Source organism: Octopus sinensis, linkage group LG3 (genome assembly GCF_006345805.1).
Source record: "Octopus sinensis linkage group LG3, ASM634580v1, whole genome shotgun sequence".
Classification (NCBI taxonomy): domain Eukaryota; kingdom Metazoa; phylum Mollusca; class Cephalopoda; order Octopoda; family Octopodidae; genus Octopus; species Octopus sinensis.
The window spans coordinates 77,729,304-77,751,241 of NC_042999.1; the positions used below are offsets into that span (position 1 = coordinate 77,729,304).

Here is a 21,938-nt window from a genome sequence, read left to right on the forward strand (position 1 = left end):
GCCAGTTGATTTTCGTCGAAGCCCAGAGTTTCTCCTAGGACGTCGTCACACTTAAACTCTACTAACCCTCTATAGAAGAACGAGGTAGTACCCCCGCCACCGGCGTTGCCCGACTGGGAGAGAAGCACGAGTGCCTGATAGCACTCTGCATGCCACATGCCCAACCTCGGTCTACACTTGATCCATGGGTTCAGTTCGTTAAACGATGTGGAAATAACAGCTTGACGAACGGAGACCACACCCGCTCACCGTCCAGGTAAATCCAGAGGTGCATAAGCCTGAGTGCATGTCTGCGCATTTTTAGCCACGGCATCCCTAACCCACTCTTCAGCGGCTTTTGGCAGCAAATAGAGCGCCTTACAAGAGGTCTGCTGCCCCTCCACAAAAAGCGAAAGAGCATGCGTTCCAGTTTGTTCAGCCACAAATCGGGGCAAGGCACGACGGTCAGGTAGAGAGAAGGAGAGAGAGAGAGAGAAACTGATAAAGAAAATATAATTTACGATAAAAAAATGTTTATTTGAATTACAATATCACCGTCTTCGGAGCAAAGCCATTAAATGCTGTCGCCTGCCTTGGCGTCTGCCACTGTCACCAACTCCCACTCCTTGTGTTGTTTTACTCTTCTTTCCCCACAAGCATGACCGACAGGTCACACTGCGTTTCAGTATATGTAAGATATATATACTCTTCTCTGATCGTTATGAGTGTGCAAGTGTGCCCTTCAAATGCAAACGATACACTTGTCAGACATCTATAGATATATATTTCTTTTACAAAATATCGTAGAATACAAAGTAATATCAAACCAGTTTCGTTCGACAACTTTATGACTCAAACATTATACACTCCTAGAAATAAATACTAGACCGGGCGCAAAGGCATTTGATGTAATAAGCCGGGAGATATAAGTATTTATGCAAAACACGGCGTATATTAAAAGACGTAACACTGGTACACAGATTTAAAGTAGCTAAATTGTTTTAAAACTAAAAATTAAAAAAACTATAGGTTAACTAATTTAGATACTTTATGCGCGCGCGCGTGTGATTCGGCTATTCCGGTAGCCTGAGGAGACAGGCTCCGTCAGGGACCTGCAAAACTTGAAGTAGCACGGAATCCGAATCAAACTTTTTTGCTGTGTAGTGCCCTTTTCTTTTGTTTCTCTATTCATATATATGTGTGTGTGTGTGTGTGTGTGTGTGTGGTGGCTGTCTACTCATTATGCAGTGTCTGACCTATACCTTTTATCTATCATGGCGTCTGATATGGCTTTTAAAACCAGACACTGTATTGAAAAGGCACCCATATATATTGCATATCTGATTTGGACTACAAGAGCTGCAGTTAAGCTCTGATCTTTGTGGATCTTGAAATGTCTTTTAAGGCCTCCGTTAGATTTGCAGATCTTATTGCATATATAGCATTGAAAGGTGTGCACAGGCATATAAGTAGAATAGTCGGTGGAGGTCCGTTTTTCATGGGTCCGCAAATGAGATTTGAACCCAGCAAAAGAAAGGAATGGTCTGTCACAATCTGTGCACACAAAAAGGTCATTGTGATTCACCTTCTCGATCGTAACATTCTTCTTTAAATCTCTCTTGAGTCGTGAATGCGTTATCCTGGCCTCTTCAAACGCTTTCACTCTACTCCACACTTTTGTTCGTCATCCAGCTCGATCCGAAGCAAGACTTTCTATGTCCATTCCAAGTGACTTCATGGTGGTCCTTATGCCGTCCTTAAACCTCTTTTTAGGTTTACACTGATAGCGTTTCCCCTCCGCTAACTCACCACAAAACAGCTGTTTGTGTATGCGTTCACCCGCCATTCGAAAAAATATGGCCAGACCATCTTATTAGGTTTTTCAGAATCATTGCTATAATTAAAGCGCTTATGAATAGAATCGGTGTCAGTCAGAAGCAAACGTCCATTTGCTGTTCTCACTGAGGCTATTGAATTAGATTTGGGGCCATATACCTCCTTAACATAAGAGTACAAACCCATGGCGTCATTTCTATCAGCTGCTTATTGTTCCCCTTTTGCTCTATCATTCCACCATTCCTATTTAATTTTCCTGAGAGCAGTTTGCACTTCCCCTTTCAGCTTTCTGAGTTGAGAAACAAGTGTGTTATCTAAGTTTTGTTTTTCTAAAAGCAGATCGTGAATTTCTGCTGATTTGTCAGAAAACCAGTCACTGGACTTATGTAATTTAAATCCCACTGACGAACTTGCAGCCTGAAATACTTTTGTTTTGAAACCTTACCATAAATTGCTTGGGTTAAGATTGATACTAACTATAGCATCTTTGCAAGTTGTTTGATAATTTGAAGTTTGCAACATTTATTATTTTTTTGTACCTTAGGACCATACAATCGACTTTTAAGCATTATCGAGAAATCTATTTTCCCACACACTAGACGGACGATGGTCAGTCCAGCTCTTTGCTCCTCTCACGGCCCAAACATTAGAAACACCTTTCATATCACGCTTTCTGACCAAAATATAATCTATGAGATGCCAGTCCTTAGATCTTGTGGGCATCCAGGTAGTTTTATATTTATTTTTCTGCTTAAACAGAGTGTTGGTAACGACTAGATTACTCTCAGTACAAAACGTCAAAAGAGCTACTCCATTTTTATTACATTTTTCTATCCCATGTCGGTCTAAAACAGGCCATGAAACGTACTCATTTCCAACTCTTGCGTTGAAATCTTCCAATATGACCAGCTTGTCAGAAATTGGTACTTTTCTCAATAAATCTGCTAGATTGTCATAAAACTGTCCTACAGTTTCATCAGAATGGGACATTGCTGGTGCATAAGTACTGACAACGGTAAGAAACCTACCTTTTATCAGTTTTATGCTGCATGACATGGTTCGTTCAGATATACCACTTGGAAATTCTGCAATGGAGGATACTAATGCATTCCTGAGAGCAAACCCAACACCAGATTCCCTACGCTGACCGTCAGAAGATAGTATATCCATAAGTAGGTTAATTTGTTTGACCCTCACCAGAGAGACGAATTTCTGGCCTCTTGTTGAAATTATCATCAAGGAGTGTGCGCACACTCCAACAGCAAAAATTCAGATGATGTTTATTTTTACTTCTTCTTGAAGATTGTTTGTCCACAGTGGCAGGATGACGACCGGGCCCAGCCTGTAACACACTGGGGCACCTGCTGAGCCTGGCCTGTTCCCCTGACGTTCTCAGCCTTTTTTGTTATTTACTGAATCTGTTTGAGACATTTTAGAGTAAGTTACAAGTGCATTTTTAGGTTTCTGCCAACCAATTCAATGATTTTACTAAGATTTAGTGTACAGGAAGTACCTGTGCAGATGAATAATTTTCAGTAGGTGTAGCTTGCACTGCACTACCCTCACCTATTGGCCCAAGAAGACTTTTGCCGGTATGTCGTGAAAATTGACAAAACCTGGAACTTCCAAGACATCAGGATTTATTTTGGAGATTTCCTTCTCCTAGGTAGATTACCAACCAAGGTTAAAGAGCTTCTACCTGCCCACGAGGTAAGCTATCTCGTTCCAGACTCCAAACTGACACCCAAATGCTCTATAAAGTGATCAAATATCATTCCGGTGTCCGACACGGAGCAACTCATTCATACATAAAAAAAATGTAAGACGTGATTTAAAAATATAAATAAGATTTAAATATCAATAATATATATAAAAGCAAAAATATACATATATATACATATAAGAATATATATAAAAAATAATATGTATATATTTACACATATTTGTTGATGGCCGTTGACTGCTCATGAGTTCCTTCGCCCTTTGACGGGTCTTATTTTTCATCCCGCAGGATGTCCAACAACCACCCTCCTCACCAAGCAAGCCTGATGGGGTTGCCATATATATGTATGTATGTATGTATGTATGTATGTATGTATGTATGTATGTATGTATGTATGTATGTATGTATGTACGTATGTATGTATGTATGTATGTATGCATGTATGTATATGTATATGTCTATATATTGAGAAAAAGGAGGCAGTCAGAATTTTGAATAATTTTTTATTAGCGCTTTCGTTCATTTATCGAACTCGTCAAGACAAAGTAAATGCCAAAATGATAAAAACAGAACGTTTCCTTGTTCTTTAATGTGAATCGAATATATTTTGCTTTGTTTAGAAGGGGAGGAAAATATTTTTGTTGGGGGGGGGGCGGAAAGAGAGAAAGAAAAGCAAAGAGGGGGAAAATAGACAAGGAGAGAGAGGTTTCTTTTCAATTATACTGTTTGTTTTGGAGACAAGCGAGGAAGAAGAAAATTTTTTGGGAGCAGGACAATCAAGAAAGAGGAAGAAAAGTAAAGGGTGGGGAAAGATAGAGAGAGAAAGAGAGAGAGTGTGTGTGCATATACATATATATATATATAATATATATATATATACATACACATTTTAGATGAATTCAAATACGCCAGGGATATATTTATTCTGTAAAAACATATTTTCTCTGCGGTATACCACAAAAAAAAATTCTCGCTTTAGGCAAATGTGTTAAAAACACCAAACTCAATTCAGAGTGTTCCCTATCGACTGGCAGATGTATTTTGAGTTTTTTATTATTTTCAGTACGAGATAACAAGTGAGTTAACCCTAATCTAATTGGAAGGCTGAGTTCTCTAAAAAGAAATCTATAAAGGACAGCTATAGACCTCACGCGTCTGCCGCCAGGCTGGGAAAGAACATATGGATTGCGCACAAAGCGGTGCTGCAAAATAAACACACTTTAGATCAGTTTAAATATATTTGGGAGATATTTGACCAGTGGCGGCTCGTAAATAAAATTAGTTGGGGTGCTGCTTCAGAAAATTTTTAGCCGTTGTTTTAATATTGTGTAAAAGGAAATAAACATAAAAAGAAAATTTATACATAAACTTGATCGGTTCGCGTTTTAGCCACTGCCGAATAGTGTGTTTAATGTGTTCACTGAACACCGCCGCGTATTCCGTCTTGGTTTTCAAAAATCACCCTAAATTACAAAGTTACAAAATAGTGGTGGGGAGTCCCAATTTTCAAATCCTGGCAGCAACACTGGAAGTAAGATAGTAATCTATCTTTATCACATTCAATAATATAAACACGTTTTTAAACAAAACACATGCAGAGTCAAAATAAAACACTAGCTTTCACCAGCACACTAGGGCCGGCACTGCGTGAACGACAGGGCTCTCTCTCCCTAGTGTGAAGCTTCCTATCTCGGACATATGAGCATGCGTACAACAGCCAAACACCGCGTCGCTGGAACTGTGAAGCGCACAGTTCTATACAAGGATTTTTGTATTTTTCTTTCATAAACTAGGAGATGGCTACTGACATTAAGCTTAAGGATTATATAATGTACAAGTATAAAGAAAGAATTAAAGTAAAAAGGATTCGTTATATTGAATGTTATCGATAATATAGAGTGGAAATAGGTGGTGCTGCAGTTCCGCAGTTCCTATACACAAGCTACCATTGTATTTGACCGAAGTTTCGTTTTCTCTTCAGGTATATACATATATGCATGCGTACATGCTTACAAACATACATACATACATACATACATACATACATACATACATACATACATACATACATACATACATACATACAGCACTGACACACATATGTATATATATATATAAATGGAGTTTAACGCAGGTATAATTCAAATACTTTTACTTCCGAAACGTGAGATTTTTTGCTACCCAGGTAACTATTTATCTATTTTTCCCTTGTTAATTGTTAACAAGGGAAAATACACTCATATATATATATACATACATACATACATACATACATACATACATACATACATCATACATACATACATATATATATATATATATATATATATAATATATATTATATATATATATATATATATATATATATATATATATATATATATATATATATATATATAAAGTGATGCTTTGTTGCCAACAGTGTTTCTTCGGGCTAAATAGCAGTATCATTCTTCCCTTTCCTGGGACTGTCACATTAAGTTGGCAACAAACCATCACTTTATCGTGCTGCTACTGTATAAGTCGCTCTGAGAGATTTAGGAATGTAATATTTCTAATATATATATATATATATTATATATATAATATATATATATATATATATATATATATACATGCATATATGTGATCGTTATAGTAAAATATAATTTGCAGAACTATACTCGAGACGTCCGCATGAGATTGAACATGCATATAGTTTTATCAATTACATTTGGGGTTATATTTCAAAAGGCTTCGATTTGGCGCGCCAAAATACCGGAAATAATTCTGCAGAAAATAATTCTCTGCAGTGAGAATTGAATATTATTTTGCCGAGAATTATTTTCTGCAGAATTATTTCCGGTATTTTGGCGCGCCAAAACGAAGACTTTTGAACTATAGCCCCAATTGTAATTGGTAGAACTATATGCATTTCAATCTCATGCGGACGTTCCGTGTATAGTTCAGCAAATTATATTTTGCTATGACGATCCAACTGATGTAATGCGGGACATTTATGTAAGTATTACGTAAATGGTAACAATGAAACCGGGTTTGTGATTAATCTTTATATTTTGTATCTTGTCATTTGTCTTGCTCGCTTACGTTCTGACGTTTGCTGAATTTTCTTGAGAACAATCTTTTCATAGTGGTCAGACCATATGGGGTCTACCTCTAGCATAATAGATGTCCACTAGTGGTCTTCCCTCTTATATGTATGTAATATGATTTTTCTGAATCTTCAGATTTTTCAATATGCTAGGCCACTGGTTTTAAATTGATATTAATCAAATTAATATTCAATTTTTCACCCTTATTATTTAAATATATATATATATATAAGGAAAGAGGGAGGAGAGAAGGGGAAGAGACAAAGGGAGGGAAAGAAAGCAAGTGTTAGCGGAGGAGAGCCAGTGACGTGAACCTGTACACGAACGTGCGACCTAAATCTCTTTCAGATAGCACACAACCGTTTTAATAAAGAAAGAACACTTTGGCTAGTTTAACCCTAGATATACAAATAAGAAATGAAAGGATATGATCACAGTGGGAACATCTTCAAGCGTACAGTTGATCAAATCTGATTGAAACTAAACAACAACAGTTTGTATATAGAAACATGTATGTTTGAAAAACATTAAAACATGGTCTCCCTTATGTGAACATATGCCATCATACAGACATAGAGGCAGAGAAAGAGAAGTTGGGGATATACGTACGCATACGAATGTATACAAACACATATATACAGACGTACACACATATACATATATTACTTGATTTCGAGCCGGGTCGTCTGCTGCTGGAGAGGACCGACCAGGTAAAGGACCTGGGTATCTTGGTGGATTCTTCCTTTTCGCCTTCGGCCCAGTGCGTCCATGCTGCCAATAAAGCACGCGGAATTCTGTTTTTGATTCGACGGTCATTCGGAATGCTCACAGCAGCCATATTCCTACCGCTCTATGTCACGCTGGTGAGACCCATATTGGAGTACGGGATTCAAGCCTCTTCTCCTTATCTTCTCAAAGACATACATAATCTCGAAAGAGTCCAGAAGCTGGCTACCCGCATGGTTCTTGGTCTCAAGCATTTGTCTTATGAAGAAAGGCTGAAGACGCTCGACCTTTATTCTCTAGAAAAACGACGACGCCGTGGTAATCTCAATCTTGCTCACAACATCATAAGCGGAAAGTGTAACCTTTCGAAAGAGCTGTTCTTCACTCCTACTCGAGAGCGTCTGCTGCGGGGTCACTCCGAAAAGCTCTATCTGTGACGATTTCATCTCAATCGAAGGAGGGGTGCTTTCTCCGTCTGGGTTGCGGATCCGTGGAATAAAGTGCCGGACGAGATAGTGAAGATGGCCTGAACTCTTTGCATGAACACCCTCCCTGTACATAACTCCATGTCCCCCTACATGGCCTTGCTTTTTGCTTTTTCAGCCAAAAAATTAACTTAACTTAACTTAACTTAACTATATATAAATACCTGTGTGCGTGCGTGCGTGCGTGCGTGTGCGTGCGTGCGTGTGCGCGCGCGCGTGTTTATAGACACGATTTGCAGTCTCACCGAGATCGATTTTACTGTGCATTTTCCCGAAATAAAATTAAATATAATCGACTGTCCTTTGCTCCCAACAATCAATAAAGCTGATCACCAGTTTATGAAAAACTTCTGATCATAAAACGGTCAGGTAGATGAGGCTCTTTATAACTTATTGATATATATATATATATATATATATATATATATATATATATATATATATTAAACTATTTATATTGATGATATGGTTAACTGACACAAGTACAAGCACATAATTTTAGAAAGAGGTATGGGTCAATTAAATCGCCTCCAATGCCTTTATTTATCGACCCAAGAAGAATTAAAAAGCAAAGTGAAGCTCAGTCGGATTTGAATTCATAGAGACTGATCGAATACTGGAAAAAAAAACCCAGCCTGACAAACGTCCAAACAATTCCTCTTGTCTACCATCCTAACTATATAATATATAATATAATCTTTAGCCCCTTGTGGGCAATAAAGAAATATATGTAATATATATAATCATATGTAGAGAGGAAATGACCGAGTAGATAAGATGGATATTTATAACCAGCTCTTTGATGGTGAATTCATATCTGATATATATATTTAAGTCAGTTAAGACAAACTTTTCATGTAGCTCAGTACAAATGGCTGTTAGGAATGTTACTGGAAATTGAATGGGTAGTAGGAATTTTTATTTGTGATTGACTAGTATAAGATATTAGGAAAGGTGTTGAACTGAGGTATTACAGGAACCTTTGTATTTAATTATAAAGTTAACTTTTAAAATCTCTACAATGAAGTTGTTAAATGCATTTTTTACATTTTTACTATATATTATTTTTTTATTTCTTATTTTATTTTTACAGATCACGTCCCTCGAAGTACTTTACAAAATACTGAAGCCAATAGCACTGAATTTCCTCTTGATTCATCTCCTATATCACTGGATACAACATCGGTTGTAATAACAAATGCCATTATTTCCCAGGATAAAAGTTTTTCAAGTAGTCCTACTCAAACTGACTCACTGGATTTTACAACAAGCTATTCTGCAGACCAATATTTTTCAAGTATTGAAGCTATTAAAAGTTTACTATCAGTTTCAACTAACGAGATTATTCGAACAAGTTCATTAGTATCCTTGACCGATGCATATTCATCTTTATCGATGTGGTATTCGAATGACGTTGCACAAACCTACAGTTCATCATTGATCAGTACATTCGCAGAAACTGTGGGTACGAGCAGTTCGAAAGCTGAATCAAGTTTATTCAATCTAGACTTCTCTTCCACTTCTCTGTCTGTTGATATGTCTTCAAAAAGCCAATCACTATTATATCATAGTCTGCTGCCCAGTACAATGTTATCAGTAGAAAATACTCCATCATTTATACCTGTTACTTCCATTGTAGAAACAAATGGCTTTTCTTCGTCCATTTTTCTATCTATATTATCAATATCTTCAACTACATCTAAAATTCTATCTGAAATATTTACAAGCAGCCCGTTACAGCCATCTGATGCGTTAACTCACCTTATTACTAAAAGCAGTAACTTTGAAACACAGTATACAGAAAACATTGGGTCTACATCTAATTCCAACAATGCAGAAGGTTCAGCAAGTTTGTTCATTCAAACCTCTTCATATAACCCAGTGACATCAACAAACATTAGTGCTTTAAATATATTGAATACAGAAAGTTTGATTAGTCACAGCTCTATATTACCTTTTACTAATCTAAAAATTAGTAGTTTAACAACTTATGTAGCTGAAAGTCTACCGAGTTTCGTGAGTGATTTACACATACACTCTTCTGAATATCAAAGTATTGACTCATTTTCCTATGTATCGTTCCTGTCTACTAACAGTGTCAGTAACTCTCCACTAACTACAATATATATGAACAGTAAAAATTCCCTGGAAACAAATTTATCTTACCTGCCTACAAACTCGGGTTTATTTTCTCTAGCTTTTCAGTCGACAACACCTAATATAATCAGCAGCACACGATTTCAAACAGTTGAAGACGTGTCTGCCAGTTCTGTATCACCAGTAATATCTGAAGGAGTCTCACAATTAATCACAGATGAATATTTTACGCAAAGTTCTCAATATGCCACACCTATATTTAGTCGTTATGCTACTAGTGGATGGGAATTGTCAAATAGCATTGACAGTACAGTAGAACATTTTGAAAGAAGTGTTTCATTACAGACTTTTGTAGACGTTTACTCTTCAGTGTTCAGCAGTCAAACAGAAAGAACTGATGAATACAATACCACAGTGCAAAATTCGGTTTCAAATCCTGATACCACTCTAACGGTGTTGTCAACTGTCTATTTAAATAACATAACAAATTCAAACGACATAACTTTATCTGTAACAGTTGGAGAATCAGGAATACAATCGGAACTACTAAATTCTTTTGAAAACAGTTTGCAGCAAAAATCTTCTGTTAATATTCTCCAATCAGAAAATGCGTCGGAATCCAGTCAGCTTTATATGGAGAAAACATTATCTGTTAACAATTTTCTAACTGATTCTCTTGGTAGTTTCTCCTCTGGAGACACAAAACAGCTAACTACCTTACAGCTTACCGAAAAGACTCAAATGACGAGAGATTTTAGTTTCCAAACCGGAAGTAATGAACTGATGTATACTTCACCTTTCACCAGTACTGACGAATCTCAGCAATCAATGACTGACTATTTGACCCCCAGTTTTGAGTCAAATTTAATGTCAACAGTTGTTGCATCTCAGCCAGTATATGAAACTGAATTTTCTTCGATAAGCATCATACTTAGTATAAACTCCAACATCAATTCCCAGCCGGTTACAAGTGGTTACCTCACTAATAAATTTTCCACTGCGATAAATACAGCTCCATACTCCGTTGGAACTCAGCAGCTCTACGCTTCAAGTGAATTTCTCTCAAAAACAAGAATTATTGACAGTTTTAGTGATTTTGCTACGTTACACTCAGAGAACTCTCAGAATAATTTTAAATCGGCCGAATTTAGCAGTTCATTCCGATTGGGAAGTGAAGATTTTGCAAGTAATACTTCACTATCGGTTTTAGAAATTCTTCCCACAATTACAACCACTAATTTACCACAAGAAACAAAACACTTTACCGGTAAATTTTTATTTAATAAAAGATTGTTTTCTTATATTGTTAAATTTTCACAGAGTTTATTTACTGAGCATTTTACTATAGGCTAATCCAATTATAAACTAATCTACTTATTAGCATCAATCTTCACAATTTAAAGTCGTTAAGTTTTGTTTAATAGTACAACATTAAATGGAAAATTCTGAGTTCAGATTACAATTTACAATAACAACGTTTTAAGTTTTACTGATTTGTAAAAATTTTGGGAAAATTAAAATACTTCACAAGTAATACACTATCATAACTGTAAAAGAAGCCTGAATCCTCAAGTAAACATTCTCTAAAAATTTGCTCTATATTTAGTTATAAATAATTGGAAATAATCCGTGATCTTTGGTAATATCAGATGAGATGTTTCATTAGATTCTGTTGAGGTTGGTCAACGGAGAAGGAGCAGTGGCTGTGATCTTTGCGAACTGGTGAGATTGATGTGGTTGATGTTCAGTTTTACAATCAAGTAGTTTTTGTTTACATGGAAAAACCCTGGTTGAGAGGGAACCCTTAAGAACTTCAAGTCTGAAGAGAAACACTTAAACAAGAAATATTTAGTTGGGAAACTGAAAGATGAGATGTGGTAGTGATGATGAAAAGTAAAGATATGCGTGTCTGATGAGCGTGAGTAGAAATAGTATGTAAAAGCTACTTCAGAGAAGCAAAGGCTCATATAGTTTCAGTATACAAGGCATACAGAAGAAATGAGCCTTTGTTTGGTAAATAGTTGTGTCCCAAGATATGTGAGTAGTGCCAAATGATAGCTGCTTTCAAGAGGGTCAGTAAATGATATGGAGTGGCATATTTTCTGGCTAGTCTTAGGGATGTAATTTTGGCAATGTTACACACACACACACGCACACACACACACACACACACACACACACACACACACACACACACACACACACACACACACACACACACACACACAGAGCACTCCGTCGGTTATGACGACGTGGGTTCCAGTCGATCCGAGGGATGCAGTCAACCTGCTAGTGAAACTAACGTGCAAGTGGCTGAGCACTCCACGGACACGCATACCCTTAACATGGCACTAAGGGAGATTCAGAATGACTCAGAATGTAACAAGGCTGGCCCTTTCAATTACAGGTGCTATTCATTTTTGCCAGGTGAGTGAAATGGAGAAATGTGAAATAAAGTGTCTTGCTCAAGGACACAACGCGTCACCGGGAATTGAACTCACAACCTTACGACTCAGTCCCGCGTACTCTAGCCACTATATATATATGTGTGTGTGTGTGTACATATATATATGCACATACACTAAATATGTATATATAAACATGTATGTATATATATATATATTTCTGGTGACGTCGATGTTCGCCTGGGGCTAAATGCATCAGTAACACCCCCACCACCCCGCCCTGACCCTAGCCACATTCAGATGGCTGATCCCTCTTATGTTATAGAGCAGTTACTGTTTATATCTCGCCCAGAGATTTATTATTGTTTTCGAACAGATTTTCTACGCCAGTGACTGTGGTTACTGTGAAAATCTATATATATCCAGCCTGCAGAGGAAGTCCCTCAACGAAGAGCGGTGCTTACCATACGTTGACAAGAGGCAATAACCTCGAAACCGGTCCGTGTGTAGTATCCGTATCTTCGGGGAGGCTGATCTCCCTTTGCTGGCTGGCAAGGACACCGAGATGGTGTCAGCTCTTCTGGTGACGTCGATGTTCGCCTGGGGCTAAATGCATCAGTAACACCCCCACCACCCCGCCCTGACCCTAGCCACATTCAGATGGCTGATCCCTCTTATGTTATATATATATATATATATATATATATATATATACATACATATTTCGTCTCATGTTCATCTCCTGTGTCCCTGCCTCAAGGCTTTGTCTCTAGACACGCCAGCTCAACTTGATTCGTCTCTATCAATCGAAAGACACCTATTGTTATTTTCTTGTTACTTGTATTTGTAATTGTGTAACATTTTCTCCGTATTTTTCGTCTTGCTTTTGTTTTGTCTTTCGTGTTGTACACATTCGCTTGCTTTCTCCCAAAATATTTAGAGCTCTTAGCTTAGATCTTTGGGGCCAGCCAGATTTGAATAGTCCCAAGTGTAACCGGGCGAAACTAAGGATAATCTAGAAACTTGACTGAGGAGAGAAGGCCACGAATGACCCGTCCTTGTTTTTTCCTGTCCAAACGTGTACCGTCTATCTGTCCGGATGTTTTACTGTCGTCTGTTGCGTTCTTGTTCCATTTAGAATTTATACATGCATACATACATACATACATACATACATACATACATACATACATACATACACACACATACACACACATTATATATATATATATATATATATATATATATATATATATATATATATATATATATATATATATAATATATATATATATACATATACACATACATACATGCATGCATGCATACATACATACATACATACATACATACATACATACATACATACATACAAAAGTCGAGGAAGCCCTTCGTCAGAAAAAGGAATTTCTGACGAAGAGCCGGCCCAAAATATTAGTTTTCTTTACCCTAGCAAAATAATATTTATTCCACTTTGCTGAGTTTTTATACACTCACTAATTTCATAGATTTTACTATTCCACTTTGATATTTAAAATATATTTTGGCTAACATTTACAAGAGTCAATTGGCAAAAGATGCTTTCTAAGGGAAAAGAATGTATATTGAATTTCATAACTTGATGAATAATATTCTCTTCCTTCCAGTGTTTCAAATGAAAATTAGCTGAAAACGAAAATCAAAACTGGACTTCATTTTTTTCTTAAATTGAACTGTAAATATCTGCATTGATGGGGAATATATTTCAAAATCGATCGTCTATATCTAACAGAAAAAAGAAAACCCTTATCTGAACAATAACTATTGATTTGTTACAGTTGTTGCCAACCGTAACCATTCTGTCTCTAAAAGACTGCATTATCTAATATACCCTGTTCTTATTTAAGGCGAAATCATGTGATTTGAAGAAGAAGTGGCTGCTATTTCTAGCAACTTGGAAAACTATGCAGAAACTCTCTCGGTGGTTTGTAACTGTCTTGATCACTAACGTAAACACAAGAACGACATTCGTTACAAAGAGCTATGAATCAAGGAAAGATCAGAAATACAAAACAAGAAAAATAAGTCGGTGATGGGCGAGGTAAAGACAGGGAAGGAGGAGACGATGGAATGATGTTGGGATGGAATAATGGTGGGAGAAAGGAAAGAAATGAAGAGAATAAACCATTGATTCTGTATCCCTTTAATTTTCCCTATGTTTACACAAATTACCAGTTTCCAGCGACAATTATCTATTTATTTGTTTCGTAATTTTTTGCTTAGTATTATTTTATCTCTCTTTAATGATATCAGTTTCCTATTGAAAACAACAAACGAGCGATTCACAGATATATCAAAGGGAAATACAATTATTTCGGCTCTCCCCCATTTGTATTTAATAGCCTTGCTTTAAAAATATCAATTTATGAAACTCTTTCTAGCTTCATATGGTCACCATTATAATTCATTTGTATATAATTGTTGGCAACTTGAATAGTTTCCTTTGGACGAAAGCTATATATCACTGCAATTATTGTCTTGTCACATTACTATGACTAAACATTTTCTAATGTCGAACCTGCGCAGCATTTAACAATACCGTTATCTTGTTTCATACTATGTGAACTAAATACCTAATTAACGAGCACAGGCATGGCTTTGTGGTTGAGAATTTCGCTTAGTAAATTTGGTTAACAGAAACTGCGCGTAGGAAGCTTTGTCGTTGGGACCATTGTTGTCCTTAGGATGTAGACTTAATCTCTCCTTTGGTTTTACGTACCTTTAACAGAGTTAGGCCAAGTTTCGGATGGGAGGATAACTTTCTGATTTCATCCTACCAGTTACGAAAACATAGGAAAAAGTCATGGACGCACACTTTTCTCTTCTAACCAATTAAAGAAAAAAGCTATTAGCGGTAGTTGCAGTATTTGTGACGAATAATAAATATCACATTCAACTTAAATTGAATGTGTTATCTAAATCGGCTTTAAATTGCTCTTAACGTCCAGTGATATACCATTTCATGCTGACGACACGGGCTAATGAAACACTGACTATATCAACTGACTAAATAATCGTCTGCAATCGTGGATAGCACTACCGTCTCACGTGATTTCACTGTTTTGGGGGGAATCATCAGCAGCAGCCTGCCTCGCACCGAATGCCTGTACGAAAATCAGCCAAACTGATTTAGTATAATAATGGCCAATGGTATAGCAAAAAGCCAGTAATTTACATTTGAGGGTTTGCAATCGGAAGAGAGTCTTGCGGTATTTATTTGTGCTACTTTATTTGCTGAGTTTAAACCATGCCGAGGTCGATTTTGCATACCAGGTCAATAAAATAAAGTAGCAGGAGTCTACTGTAGTTGGATAGATCGACTAAATCCATCCTCCATATTTTTTTGAGACATTGTACCTTCGTTAGAAATCAATAATAAACATTTGGGAGGGTGTAAATGACAGAATCGGTAGCGGAATGGTAAAAAATAGTGCAGTATCTAGTTACACATTTGTATGTTCTTAGTTGAAATTCTAACGAAGTGAGCTTTTCCTTCCATTCTAAACTGTATGTATGTATGTATGTATATATGTATGTATGTATGTATGTATGTATGTATGTATGTATGTATGTATGTATGTATGTATAATCAAGGATAAAATTTATATAGAATTTTATCAAGTAACTAGCATATGATTAATCTCTCTTAGTTTTAGAGCCTTTTAGCGTTTTCTTCTAGCATGTGGTATTACTTGGTAGTTGCCCTTATAATTTTATAATTATATTCATAAAATTATATACTTTGTATATATATATATATATTATATATATATATATATATATATATATATATATATATATTAATGTATGCATGTATGTATACATAGATAAACAGTATGTGAGAGAATGCGAAGTAAACGTGGTATAGACATCCAAAAAGTAGTGTTCAATCAGATGAGAACTTAAAATCCAATTCCCTCATGCAAGGCTTGTGCCTCTGGGCAGATAAACACAAGTGAGCTTAATGCATTTATTTAAATGGAGTACAAAATACAGTTCACGGAATAAAGAAAGTAAACGAATAAGTTTTGTAAGAATCTCGCTTTCTCCCACTGACAAGATATGACTACTAGACAACTACTTTTGTTTACCTTCTTTGTGTATTCCGTAGTCTGTGTTTTTTAAAGAGACAGAGACAGAGACAGAGAGACAAAGAGGGAGGGGGAAGAGAAAGAAAGAAAGAAAGAAAGAAAGAAAGAAAGAAAGAGAGAGTGTTAGAGAGACAGAAGGAGAGAGAAATTAATCATATATCAATCAGGGAATGTATTTTGGAATTATTACGAATGGCTTCATTTCTATTTTCCTCCGCGTTATCATCATCTTTGTTTTGTTCTAAGTCGAAAGACCTCATCCCTTTTTAATCTAAATCGTAGCACCCAATACTCGTTTCTTGTTTGCTTCGTTTAGTCGCAAGACATTATCCTTTGTGTGTTAACTCATAAGACTTTGTGAAATACTAAGTCTTCAAACTTAGTGATTGCTTACAACGACTGGCACTTGCTGGACGGGAGATAAAGCGTTTTAGCACCGAAATCTTGCTGAAATCTATATAAACGGTTGATAAGGGGCATTTCCACATTTTATTTTATCCTTTCTCGGTTCATTGCTGTTTACATCTTTTCACTTACAATTATGTTAATAGAATTGCCCTTTCACAGACCTACTCTACTCTTTCCTTTTTTTATCTTTCACATCTTCTCTCTCTGTTTCTTTCTTTTTTTCTACCTCTCGTTATTGCACCAGTACCCTGCTGCTGATCCTATTTTCCCCATCGTACTACTTTCTCGTTCTTTTTTTTCATCAATTTCGAACAAACCACACATCTCCATTAGGTCATAAAAACTATGAATCATAAAACGTATAAATCATGAAATGCATTAACCAGGAAATATATGAGCTGTATACATTCAGAATAGTATTTCATGGTTTATATATTTCGTATCTGAAGAATTTGATTGTCCAGATATATTTCTTGCTTGATATGTCCCGAGAGTCTCAAAGATAGTTAACTTGAGGCCAAATTATGCAAACTACACTGATACAATTAAGCACACACACACATACACACACACGATTGAGTGGACAATCGAAAGAATAGGACACTCAACACATTCAGTAGAATTTACATGTCTTTAAATCAGTTTGAGTCAAATCGAATCAAACCGAACCAAACTGTTTTAAATAATATGTATTGGATTTAGAAATCTTATTCTTCATTTCAGATGTCGACGAATGTTCAAATGAGACAAGTTGCGGCATTAATTCGATATGTATGAACACACGTGGTAGTTATCAGTGTGAATGCAAAACAGGATATAAGAAAGTTGGAGACATTTGTCAAGGTAGGTACTTTGAATTGATGTTCTTTTCTAGTGTACTAAGAATCCAAGGACGTGTTAAATAGTGAACATATTCATTGATTTCACAAGGCTCGTAAAGTATGATAACACTTGACAAAATGCCTTTCATCTAATCACATATTATCAGTTGAAATTCCATCAGGTTCGGTCATGCTTTTCATTTCTCCAGAATCGATAAAATAATATAGTAAGGAAGTGGGGTGGGGTCCATCAAACTACCCACATCTCTTTCCAAACGATTGATTTTTCTAAGTCTTGTGCCGATGCAAGAAATCATTATCATTGATTTTTCAAAGTCGCTGGAGAATCAGGATCAAGAGAACGCCAACGTAAATGTTTTAAAATATTCTGGATACAATTACCAATGAGTCACAGAAATAAGCGCCTGTTATGTCTGAAATTAATTTACTCAACTATATTAATCATTTTTGAATGTGTTTATGCCTTGTGCCTAGCTATAGTTACTGCACTAATGTCCTCGGGAAAGACATGCGTTAACCAACTTCCTGTTTTAACCGTTGTAAAACTTTGAGCTTAAAATCCTACGCGAGAAATTGCGATTATGATTTTTATTATCATCATTAATATCTTCTCCATCCTCTTTCTCCTCATTACCATCACTATCATAATCATGACCAGTAGCATCAACATAATCCTCTTTACCATCATCAGTACCATTACCGCCACCATCACCGCCACAGCCGCCGCAACAATCGCCACCACCGCAGCCACTGCCGCCACCGCCTCCGCCGCCGTCGTCATCGTCGTCGTTATTATGAAAGAGTAAAATCATTAGAGCGTAGACTTGTGTTTGTTCCGGGTCTTTACGTTCTGATTCCAAATCTGGTCGATGTCAGCTTTGCCTTTGATCCTTCTAGGGTTCGATCGACCAAAGTCCTAGTAAAGTACAGAGTTTGATTTAATGGACTAATCCCTGCTCCCAGATTTGTGACCCTTTTCCTCAGTTAGAAATTATTACAAGTGACTTAATACTAGTATTACATGTTCTCATCACTTTTCGGCCTTCTAGCTTAAGATCAAGGTGAAGTATATTACATGTTTTCGTACTTCCAATCGTTCTTGCGTATAGAGTTCTTCATATATTGGTTTCTACTCTTTGGCACAAGGCCAGCAATTTCGTGAGAGGGCATAAGTCGATTACATCAACCCCAGTAATCAACTGGTATTTATTTTACCAACCCCTAAAGGATGAAAGGCGAAGTCGACCTCGACGGAATTTGAACTCAGAACGTTAAGACGGAAATACTGCTAAGCATTTTGCCTGGTATGCTAGCAATTCTGCCAACTCGCCGCCTTAGAGTGTTCATATACTAAGAGACAGGCCACATCAATAATCCACGACATCTATGCACAGGATATGAGGACTCCTAACACAGTTTGATTCTTCTCTTTAGTATTGTTCTTGCTTCGGTAGTGTAATATCATGTGACCATGCATAGTGGTGAGCTGCCAGAATCGTTAACACGCCGGACAAAATGCTTAGCGGTGTTTCGTCCGTCTTTATGTTCCGAGTTCAAATTCCGTCGAAGTTGACTTTACCTTTCAACCTTTCGGGATCGATAAAATAAGTACCAGTTGAGCACTGGGGTCTTATGTAATCGGCTTACCTCTATCCTCTTGTGCCAAAATTTGAAACCAATATCATCTTACCGTGGTACTTTGTCCCAGAAAACATCTGATCAAATGGTTTTTGATACATCTGGGTATTTTCTGAACCCCATCTGTTCAAAAGAGTAAGTTTGATCTGATGATTGTATGTTTCCTTGTAAAAATACCAGTTGGTAACTTCCATTACAGACTGAAGCAGGAATCAGGTGACAATTTTCTACTGTATTTCCTTGCCCTTTGATTTTTCGCAATCAAGCTTGTCCCTTAACCATCCATTCCAGAATACTTCCTATATATCATTTCCGATTTGACCATGTAAATATTTCAGATGTTTCATCCAAAATTCTCGGATCCGATCTTGTCCTAGCGTTTTCCTGTTTAATAGTGTATTTACTTGCGGTAGAAGTTCGTGCCTAGTTTCAAGGGGAACTGAAGCGGCAATTTAAACTTTCTTTTTTCTATCTCTTGCCGTTGTTATGTTTATCTTTACATTTTCATCGCTATTGTTGTTTTCGTTTCCATTACAATTGACGCTTTTGTATTAATTGTCTTTCTTGTGTTTTCTATCGTTGTTGTCATTGTCGCAACTGCTACTACTGCTACTCTCTTCAATTACAACAACCTCAGTAATATTGTTTGATGGAAGATGACTGCGAAAAACATTCATTTACAAAACCTCGTCCAACTTCTTTTCTTACTGAGCAGCTGGCAAAAACAAAGCCATTATGAAAATTCTTCTATGCTTCCAAAAATGTTGTCACATATAGCAAGTAACAAAAAGTGCTCATCAGTCTTTAAAAATAAAATGAACAAAAACAAACCTCTGAAAATGAAAACAAGAAACAAACTCGCGAAGCTTACAAGACACATCTTAACATTTAATAAAACACAGTCCTGTTGGTCTCACAGGGAAAGCAGAGTTAACAATAAACAAGGTGGGAGTGAGTGACAATCAGAGAGGGTAAAGTAGGCGAAAAACATCGAAAAGTTTTGCTCTGAAGATCCCTGACATTTTAATAATAATAATAATAATAATAATAATAATAATAATAATAATAATAATAATAATAATAATAATAATAATGCTAATAGAAATTGAAAAATGTGGCATCTCAAGGCGACTACAGTACCAGTGATTGTAGGATCTCTAGGAATGATAAAAAAAAGGTACTGAAACCTATTTGAAAATGATTCCAGGCTTACCATACCTACAGGAAGTGCAAAAAATCGTATTAACTGGAACGGCTCATGTACTGAGAAGAGCATTATCGCTGTGAAAACAACGTCCATCCATAATTTATTTATTTATTAATTTTTAAATACATATTTTATCTGTGAATTTGCGTGTGTAATCTGGGAATGCATACAATGAGCTTCTCTGCCCTAGGTGTATGGAAAACACTCGGCGAGAAACGGAAGAAAATTTAAAGAAAGAAGGAAACACACAATAATAATAATAATAATAATAATAATAATAATAATAATAGTAGTAGTAGTAGTAGTAGTAGTAGTAGTAGTAGTAGTAGTAGTAGTAGTAGTAATAGTAATAGTAATAGTAATAGTAATATTAATAGTAATAGTAATAGTAATAGTAATAGTAATAGTAATAATAATAATAATAATAATAATAATAATAATAATAATAATAATGATAATAATAATAATAATAATAATAATAATAATGATGATGATGATGATGATGATGATCATAATAATAATAATAATAATAATAATAATAATAATAATAATAATAATAATAATAATAATAATTGATGCAGTACCAGGCAGTGGCTCTCATGGCTTCTGATCTTAACTGATTGGAAGTGTTATCATGTACATTGTTTTGTCTTGGTATAAAAGATGGGCTACAGCAAATATTCTGCTCAATACCACAGATTTGCTTGTCAGTTGTTTGACCTTAACCGGTTGAGCATGTCCCTTAGTGGCTGACAATACATGCATCTCTGATCACGAGCAGAAGTAGTGGGGGAGCATCATGGCCATGTGTTGAGAGGGATTCTTTGGAGTTTGAATGGTTCACCTCTGGAAACATAGGTGTTTCGTTCAACATCCTAAAGCAACCCTTATTCAGGGACCTTTTGAGCAGGATGGGCTACTCAACCTGAAGAAAATTCTAACTGGGCCCCACCTGCAAGGTCATGTGCTGTTTATCTTGATATGAGATCACCATGTCGCGCACATATGGTTGTGATGCATGTGCCTGGTGTACCTTTATCAGACGGGTAGTCATGATGGGTATATTGGGCTTCGTATATTTTACCCCAGTGTCACTTTGATGGCATGAAAAAGATAATAATAATAATAATAATAATAATAATAATAATAATAAAAAACTGCCAATTTTTATCGTAAATTGTATTTAGTTTATCAGTTTCAAATACACAAATATAAGTATATGTATCAAACTCTTTTGTTTTCAAAACATTACCGTTCACATAACATATATATATAAATATTACGCGAACGATATATATATACACACACGTGTGTGTGTATGTATGTATATATATATATAATATATATATATATATATATATTATATATAT

The 21,938-nt window shown here is 36.1% G+C and overlaps 1 protein-coding gene across 1 annotated transcript in view; it reads left to right on the forward strand.

Annotated features, from left to right (window-relative positions):
* LOC115209491 (mucin-17-like) overlaps positions 1-21,938 on the forward strand; it is a 178,771-nt gene that overhangs the window by 56,869 nt on the left and 99,964 nt on the right. Inside the window, exons 9-10 of the mRNA XM_036501104.1 lie at positions 8,935-11,205; positions 17,605-17,724. Coding sequence (XP_036356997.1) covers positions 8,935-11,205; positions 17,605-17,724 — 2,391 coding nt within the window. The remainder of the gene's footprint in view (positions 1-8,934; positions 11,206-17,604; positions 17,725-21,938) is intronic.